This window comes from Triticum dicoccoides, chromosome 2B (assembly GCF_002162155.2).
Source record: "Triticum dicoccoides isolate Atlit2015 ecotype Zavitan chromosome 2B, WEW_v2.0, whole genome shotgun sequence".
In the NCBI taxonomy this organism is placed as follows: domain Eukaryota; kingdom Viridiplantae; phylum Streptophyta; class Magnoliopsida; order Poales; family Poaceae; genus Triticum; species Triticum dicoccoides.
This window is the reverse complement of record NC_041383.1, coordinates 521583526-521592346: the sequence shown is the minus strand read 5'-3', so window position 1 is coordinate 521592346 and position 8821 is coordinate 521583526. Positions and strand designations below refer to the sequence as shown.

At 43.1% G+C, this 8821-nt stretch overlaps 1 protein-coding gene across 4 annotated transcripts; it reads right to left on the bottom strand.

Moving 5' to 3' along the window:
* Positions 1–2541: 2541 nt before the first annotated feature.
* On the bottom strand, positions 2542–7366 carry LOC119364601 (phosphatidylinositol/phosphatidylcholine transfer protein SFH3-like). 4 transcript variants are annotated; one of them, XM_037630082.1, is made up of 15 exons: positions 7238–7366; positions 6366–6433; positions 5860–6142; positions 5672–5771; positions 5297–5563; positions 5140–5217; positions 4931–5032; positions 4783–4832; positions 4585–4678; positions 4378–4476; positions 4158–4268; positions 3640–3745; positions 3203–3549; positions 3005–3079; positions 2542–2828 (listed from the first exon to the last, which is right to left on the bottom strand). In XM_037630082.1, the coding sequence occupies exons 2-15, from the start codon at positions 6409–6411 to the stop codon at positions 2811–2813; spliced, it is 1776 nt and encodes a 591-aa protein (XP_037485979.1). In that variant the 5' UTR covers positions 6412–6433; positions 7238–7366; the 3' UTR covers positions 2542–2810. The 4 variants fall into 4 exon arrangements, with proteins under 4 accessions (XP_037485979.1, XP_037485981.1, XP_037485982.1 ...); XM_037630084.1 differs by having other exon boundaries at positions 5860–6139; positions 7238–7365; XM_037630085.1 differs by lacking the exon at positions 7238–7366 and adding an exon at positions 7143–7183 and having other exon boundaries at positions 5860–6139.
* Between the last annotated feature and the right edge of the window lie 1455 nt (positions 7367–8821).

Below are 8821 nucleotides of genomic sequence, written 5' to 3'. Positions count from 1 at the left end.
GCGGGTGCTCGATCCCGATCTAGTCGGGGGAGGAGAAGGGATTGGGGGGGGGGGAGAAAGTGGGGTTGACCGGCTAAGGTTTCAGGATAGTGGGTGTATAGGTGCAGCTGGTGGGATGGCCTGGTGGTCTGGTGGCCTGCTGGGCCGTGGCCCAGTGGGCCAGGGTTTTTTTGACTTCGTTTTATTTCCTTTCTTTCTATTTATTCTTTCCTATTTTATTTTAGTTGCATTTTATCTTAGTTTTAGTAAAAATTATCACTAACACCTAAATTATTGGTACTTTTAAAGAAACTAGTGCCACATTAATCCTTATCCCAACTAAAATAGTTTAATAATTTATAAAATTCAAAAGGCATTTATTTTATTATTTAACCTACTGTTTTAATTATTTTGAACACTTAATCATTTTATTAAATTTATGTTTCTCCATCATTATTACCCAGGATTTATTTAACACATTTACAACATTTTAGTTTTCACTTTTGAAAACTTTAACTGTTCGACTTGATCTTAAATTTGAATTTGGATCAGTTCTAAACTAACACGGGATTAGCAACAGTAATCGTGGTGACGTGGCATCATTACCAGAGGGTTACTGTAGCTTGATTACCCGGGCGTCACAGGAGCGGTGGGAACAGTGCGTCTGAACGGTGACAGGAGAGTGGGGGGCGTGTAATGAGACATCGCCTCCGTCTCCCGTGCTACCCGAGGCGTGCAACTGACTCGCACGCGTGGCCGCGCCCGGCCAGGCCCGCGAGAAACTGCCGATTTGGCAGTTTCCGCCGGGCCAGGCTGCGGGCTGCTTTAAGGTCCGTGCGGGCCTCAAACCGCATGCAGCCCAGACAACCAAACAAATCACGCACATCCCACGCGAGCCTGGTTGGGCTGCATGCGGGCAACCAAACACGTCCCTAGTGTATGCAACCAAACATCATGCATATGCATCATCCCAGCCAAAGCAGATCACCAAACACCAAACAAAAAATGCATCCCTAAAGTAACCAACTTATACGCACCCTACCAAATAATGTGCACAACATGATTTTTACCCTGTATATGTTCAACCAGGCCCAACTGGGTCACAGATGCAATGAGGCAAAAAATGATGCAGGTAACCAAACAGGCCTAAGGTGTACACACGACTATATACGTCCTCCCCATGGGGCATTCTTTGCGCTCACGCTCTCCGATGACAGGCGGCAGCGACTGATCTACCCTACCCCCAAGTCCGAGACCTCCCTCTCCTTTCATCTGCAGCTTCAGCGATGGGAGGGGGCGGGGACTCCATAGCTTCAATCCAGTGTGGTAGGGTTAGGAATAAATTTACTTTTTTTATCTTGGTTCCACAGTGGTGGAACGACGGTGTCGCCGTCAGCATGGAATAAGGTTTCCCTCCCCACCATCGTTTTGGTGACGTTTCTTCGCATTGCCCGGAGACATGTGAAAGATGATGTGTCCCTAGATCTGGTTCTTCGGGTCTGATGTTTTCTACTGCAGGGTTGTCCCAGTCGAGCTATCATGTGGAGTGGACAACATGGTTGTACGTCTTGGTCCTCCACCTCCAGTTCAGATCGATGGAGGTTGGCTAGCCTTGGCTTTGTTGAGGAGCGTGTGCGAGTAGTGTTCCCCGACTTCGCCTGTGGGAACCGAGCAGTTGTAGGTCCTCTCAGACGTTTTGTACTCAGGGGCAACCATTTTCCTATGCAGATTGCGCCGGTAAGTATCTTCTGGTCTAAATCGACGACTTTCCAGCCGTTGCTTCTAGAAGCTCTTGAGTGTAAACATGTTTGCTTCACTGAGACGGAGGCCGAGAGACGGCAACGAGCTTTGCCCACTATGGGTCGCCGGTGGTAGGATAAAGAAGACTCTAACACCCCAAGAATTTGGATTTGTTTTTCAATTCTACAAAAGTGTATTTATAAGGATTCGTACTACTTGATATATGGCGTTTGTTCGCCAAAAATATTTTACACAAGACTACTAGCGTGGCTTACAGTTTTTCCAAATAGAATTCTTCAGTTTATGGTTATGATTATGCTATGTTTGAATCAAGATAAAGAAAACAGCGGACTACCAGCCTAACATCCGCAAGTCCCAACCCTATCAGCAAGAAAGATAGGCGGCGAACAAATAAGAGAGGAGAGGAAATAGAACTCACATCAATAGCTGATGATTTTGTTTTCCAGAAACCAACTATTGTACTTTCATGAACGGAGCCTCTTTATTTTGACACTGACGCAAGTGCTGCAAGATGCAAACCTACTGGCCTTTCTAAGGGAATGCAAATGAATGGAATCAGACTTATGGCACCATTGTTGGCATCAAGTCCGCGTACACACTTTAGCATAACACTTTCAGTTCCTCATGCTGCCCCAGATGCTGCGAAAGATGAAGCTATCACTTCCATTTCCTCGATATCGTCCCACATGCCGTTTTATGTCCAAACAAAATAGCATAGAAACCACTAGTTTGGGGAGACCAACCAAAGATATAAGCACAGAGGTGAGCAATTAAAGAACAATACATAGATTAAGAACAAGCAAAATAAAGTCAATGCATAATGTATTTCCATCCACAATTGACAGCAACAAGAAAAGGATTGGCACCACATCCACATGGTCACAATGTATGCCAAGGCATAATGTATGCCATGGTTGAGAAGCTCCGACCAATGAGTTATAGCAACACAGGAAAAATAACAAAAGAACATTATATGTTACACTTAGAATCACTTTTTGCTGACAAAAAAACCAGCTCACTCTCATCAGGCCAAAGCCTCTTGCGGACACATCGCATTCCGTTCTTCGCATCTACCAGTGAAACAAGCGCTGCACAATACCGAAAGGCAGTATTAACTTCAACACAGTAATATCAATTTTTTAGTGAGAAATCGTACATTTTTATAAAAAGATTGACCACAATTGAGAAGTTCCGTCAGCTAGTAATGGTCAAAACTACAGTGAAGAAGGATGCATTTTTGTTTTGCCATGCGTTTTTTGGTTACCTTGGCTTTCTTCTTCTTTTTCTTTTCAATGTATTCCATGATCTCCTGTTGCCGCTCAAGAGTTTCCTGCAAAGCCTGCATAAACACATGAAAGCATGTTTTAAGGCGAAGTAAGGTAATGGAATTAACATGACAATACAGAAGCCTCGGTATTGTGCACTAAGAAATTGCTTTTCACCAAGGTGGAAAAGACGTTACCTTGTTGGTCCGTGCAAGTTCCTCTTCCAATGCAGCGACACGGCTGGTTGCAGCCTTCAGCAGCTCCTCCTTATCCGCCGGCATTTCTGCTTGCTTTGCAAGGAGCGCAATGATCTTCTCCTCAAGATCAGCAAAGCGCTTTGCGGAGACAGTGTATTCGGCCTCGGCCGACATCTTGGATTGCTGCTGCGCCTGAGTTTTCGGTGTGCTTTGGGCTCCTATGGCAGCACCAATCACCTTCCTGGGCATGTTACGGCTCAGACGGAGCATCGTCGCAATGCTCATCACAAGGGCCATGATGCCGCCCATCATTGGTGGATTGGATGCATTAGAGGCGTTTGCCACAGCTGGTGAAGAGGGTCAGTATGTCAGTGGAATGGTACACGGAGTAGCAGTGCTGTGTCAAAAGATTTCCAGGGTGGAGAGGTGGTATTAACCTTTAGTGAGGGCAAGATTATCATCTGTTAACCCATGGCTCTTGCATATGGCATCTATGGCCTTCTCAACCATTGGAACATCACAGGAATATGGTGATCCTGGGTTCTGACATTTTTTTATAACAATTGTAAGTGAAGTTTGAGTATGTACATCATACGTGATAAATTTATCCGAGTATTAAGTCTAGGACAAGTTTGTGCCTTAATCTCCCTATTATATACTCCCTCCGCTCCAAAATAGATGACCCAACTTTGTACTAAACTTTAGTACAAAGTTGGGTCATCTATTTTGGAGCGGAGGGAGTAACTAACATATCAGCAACAAGTCAACTGTTAGAAATAAGTAATATAATTTTCCTTGAGAGATGGAACTAGAGCAGCCACCTAAGTTTGAATACTGAGCCTAGAGAGTTATACTTCTAGTTTAATTCACGAGAGACGAGGGACTTTATTATTTGCATGGTTTGACACTAAAAAATAACTGATAGTTCTCAAATCAGTGAAGAAACATGACTTACAGGAAACAATGCAGGAAGAAGCTCCTCATGAACAGGCGACAGTTGGGGATGCTCAATTTGGGCACGTGCGGGGTTCCTCCATTCATCTTGTCCATTCAAAGGATCTTGCTTCTTCATTTTACAAAAATCAAAATCTGATGCATAAGTACTATTTTCGAATGGATTGAAAAATATGTTAATGTGACTATGTCTTTGTGAAAGAATATCTTGTTTTCACTACCTTCGTGTAAACGGTGTTATCTGCACAGATCATTTTCTCCCCGGCATCAAGAGATTCCAGATTGAGCTTTCCACACCTCCCGGCACCACTTTGAACCATCTTCACATCAAAGTATTTAAAAAACACGAAGTTAGTTCCTTGTCCTTTGTAATTTGATGCTCTATTCTAGGATAACATGTGAGGCCAAAGGATCAGATTGGAGTTTACCTTCATGACTTCAGGATTCTTCCATGGTCCTTTGTCAGCCGTCATGCAGCCACCTTGGCACTGGCAGGTTCCACCAAAAAACTCTGGCAGCTCACTGGATAACAGAAATATATGCGCAATTATTGTACTATTATAAGTAGCTTATGAGTTTAATAATGTTGATAAACCATAAATAAAAATTAAAGCTTTACTTCTCACCTGGCATCGATCACCTCGAGAAGCTTACTCTGGTACTTGTTACCCAATACCTAAAGAAATGCACAGTTCAGGAAACAGTCCTTTTACTGAACACAAGAATAAATAGAATCATAGCTACAGAACAAAATTAACAGAGACAGAAACTTGCATGTATCTTTGCGGTGGTCTTTGGGTCAAGGAAGCTCTTAATTGTGCCCCATAGAAGTCGGAACCCTTGGCCTGCATTGATGATGAACATCCGGCACAGCGTCTGGTACAAGAAATGTATAACCAACGCAATAAGCACTTGCTAGACAAAATCCAGCCCAAACTAGTCATGAAAGCGTGATGAATTGTCTGTCATCCGTTTTGGATTACCTCTGGGTAGTTATCACCATCAATCTTCTGAAGCTGACCGATGAGATCCCTTGCAGCTTTGCTAAATTGTTTCATCCCCTGAAAATGTGATTCATCTCAATAAGCCATAGCGAAACTGCAAAAGTCGGACTAATCCATGGACTTTTTAGATACATACGACTCCTTGCACATCAAGGATGGTAGTGCTCTGATCAATGTGGCGCTTGGCAGCTACTGAGCAAGCTGGAAACTTATCAGCAAAGTTCTTCTCAAACTCCTTGACATGGTTCTTGACGAAACGTTCCATTGTGGTAACCTGCATCAGCTTATTGACATCGATCTGTCCGAGCCGTTCAATGTAGACGGGCTTTCCTTCCTTGTCCACTCCATGGTAGCCTTGAGGGTAGCATTCTGCAACCTTATCAGCTTCTTCAAATTCGAAACCCTGACAAGAGATTTAGGATAAAAATGTGAGATATTTTATCTTTCAGTCTAAATGGGATTAATCAAAATAAAGTTTTAATATCACAAACTGAATAGTAGCTATAATTACCTCAAGAAGGGTATCTGTGCCGAACTCCTTTCTCCACTGCAGCATATCAGCCCACATTTGCTTTGACTTCTCAACATCAAACTTTCGTGCCTTCAAAAACCTACACCATCACAACATTCAGTAATGCTGTTCCAAATGAAAAAAATGCAGTTATATAACATGATGTGCCATTATATCGGATAAAATACCTAAGCATCATGTGGTAGTCATCGTGCTGCGACGGTAGAAGCTCTTCGAGCACAAGAAGCTGGCGGAAGGCATCCACAGCCTGCACCTCCTCAGGGTCGCGCTCGTCCTCAATTGAAATGGACATCACCTTGCTGCTCCTCCTCCCCTTCTTCATGGAATGCCTCAGTTTTTGTGAGGCGGTCATCGCCTTTTTCTTGAGAGACACGATCATTGCTTTCTTTTCGTCTTCTGAGTATTCCACATTGGATTTCCTCTTCTCTTCATAATGTGTATCTAAGGCTGCTAGCAGTCATATACATTAGTTGATTCTGTGTAGTTTCATAGAATAAATTCGGTTTTGAAGAATCATGTTGCTTTTCCATGACTGAGAGTAGAAAGCATAAACTAATATGCCACAAGAAATAAGAAGAGGACATACACTAAGGACAGATAAAATTATTATCATGTTATAATATTGCACTTTATTCAACATGAAAATGCTTATAACAGTGATGTGTATTCTCACCAGAGCTTAGATGGTGCTCGGGAGGTCCTGACAGGACTTCTGCCATGTCTGGTATGCCCTATCTGGACCTGATCAGATATGATAGCTTTGGTTAAATATTTATGCACAATAATAGTTGCAGGACAGAGGCTTAGTCGGTACACATAACAAAAAGTACGGAACAATAATTTTCTGCGTCCTGATGCAATGTCAATATAAAACAAAAATCATTAACTAGAATGTTCCCCAATTTAAACTAGAATGTGTTGTGCGATAAAAATAATAATTAATCCGTGTCCCTGCTTCTCCTTAAACGGCAATGTCACCATGCTCTTTAAAATGGTAATAAATGGAGAAAATAATTAAGGTTGGTATAGGCATCCCTGTGAACAGTGTTCTCTAGCTGTTACAAGGACCCAATCAAAACAAACACTAATAAGGATGAGCCATCAGCGGGCTCCTTCATCTGACAAAAAATCCCCACATTTCAAAATTCATGCATGAAAATGATTTTAAGTCACCAACTGGCCTGATATTTGCAGAACTCTTTGTGGGGTCTGAAAAGAAAATTAAAAGTGGGGAAGGAGATGACGTGATCCCAAATACAGACATGCGCACACAAATTTTCGGCAATGCACGAGACGGTTCTAATCAGAAGCATAAACGCAGGAACAATAAAGGCACAGAAATCCAGACCAAACTGCAGGTATATTTATCGTCAATTCCACCCTTGAAACCACTACCTAGCAAATATTACAAACTGCGGCAACACTCGGATGCAATCTGATCGCCACATACCAAAGAGGGATAGAAAGAAACGAAGAACCGAAGCAGAAGAACAAGTTCCTAATTGATTTCCGCTCGAAAGGATAACAGAACACGGGCATGCTTACCTCCGGGCGGGAGGCTGCAGGAGGAGAGGGGATGGGAGGGGAGGGAGATGGAGAGGGGGAATGGAGGGGAAGGGGATGGGCGTTAAGAATAGGCTTTGGTGGGTGGTGGCGGGAACTCGCCGCGAGGAGCGCACGCCAATTAGGAGAGGGCCGCACGATGGCAGGAGGAGGAAGCCGGCGACGGGTGCTGTTGACGAAGGACGGGGCATGCTCAAGCTGTCAAATCATTTTTTTTAATTATTATCCGCTCTGGAGTCCTCCAATTAGAATTAGAAGTAGTAGTACGTTCTAAAAAACGAGGGGCATGGGTACAACTGAATCAGGGCATGTCCAACATTAACCCCAACAAAACGGACAATGATGTGGGAGTCGGTGATAAAACCTTGTCTTTTAAAGTCTGTCAATGTTTTTTTAAGTCTGCGAACTCAAAATAATAGCATATCAAATTCTGAATGACTAAGATATTTAAATGCAACAAGAGTTCTAATTTAAATATCATAATCAATATAAGTTTTCAAATATAATAGTTAAATTTCTTTTTTCGTAGAAAGAACTTTCGATCTATTCTTCAAATACCATGGTAGTACAAAAAACATGAACAACAACAACAACAACAACAACAACAACAACAACAACAACAACAACAAAGTCTTTAGTCCCAAACAAGTTCGGGTAGGCTAGAGGTGAAACCCATAAGATCTCGCGACCAACTCATGGCTCTGGCACATGTATTACAAGCTTCCACGCATCCCTGTCCATAAATAGTTCTTTGGTGATACTCCAATCCTTCAGGTCTCTCTTAACGGACTCCTTCCATGTCAAATTCGGTCTACCCCGACCTCTTTTGACATTCTCCGCACGCTTTAGCCGTCCGCTATGCACTGGAGCTTCTGAAGGCCTGCGCTGAATATGCCCAAACCATCTCAGACGGTGTTGGATAAGCTTCTCTTCAATTGGTGCTACCCCAACTCTATCTCGTATATCATCATTTTGGATTCTATCCTTCCTCGTGTGGCCACACATCTATCTCAACATACGCATCTCCGCCACACCTAACTGTTGAACATGTCACTTTTTAGTCGGCCAACACTCAGCGCCATACAACATTGCGGGTCGAACAGCCGTCCTATAGAACTTGCCTTTTAGCTTTTGTGGCACTCTTTTTTCATAGAGAATGCCAGAAGGTTGGCGCCACTTCATCCATTCGGCTTTGATTCGATGGTTCACATCTTCATCAATACCCCCATCCTCCTGCATCATTGACCCCAAATATAGAAAAGTGTCCTTCTTAGGTAGCACCTGCCCATCAAGGCTAACCTCCTCCTCCTCACACCTAGTAGTACTGAAACCGCATATCGTGCACTCGATTTTAGTTCTACTAAGCCTAAACCCTTTCGATTCCAAGGTTTGTCTCTATATCTCTAAATTCCTATTTACCCCCATGTAAGTATCATCAACTAGCACCACATCATCCGCAAAGAGCATACACCATGGGATATCTCCTTGTATATCCCTTGTGACCTCATCCATCACCAAGGAAAACAGATAATTAAGGGCTCAAAGCTGACCCCTGATGTAGTCCTA

What these genes read in the sequence shown, in the direction of transcription:
- LOC119364601 (XM_037630082.1), bottom strand. Translation starts at nt 6,411, where the DNA reads ATGGCAGAAGTCCTGTCAGGACCTCCCGAGCACCATCTAAGCTCTG. An exon ending in GCACAGATACCCTTCTTGAG is followed by an intron (nt 5,564 to 5,671) that starts GTAATTATAGCT and finishes ATCTCTTGTCAG; the next exon opens with GGTTTCGAATTTGAAGAAGC. An exon ending in ATAACACCGTTTACACGAAG is followed by an intron (nt 4,269 to 4,377) that starts GTAGTGAAAACA and finishes TGTAAAATGAAG; the next exon opens with AAGCAAGATCCTTTGAATGG.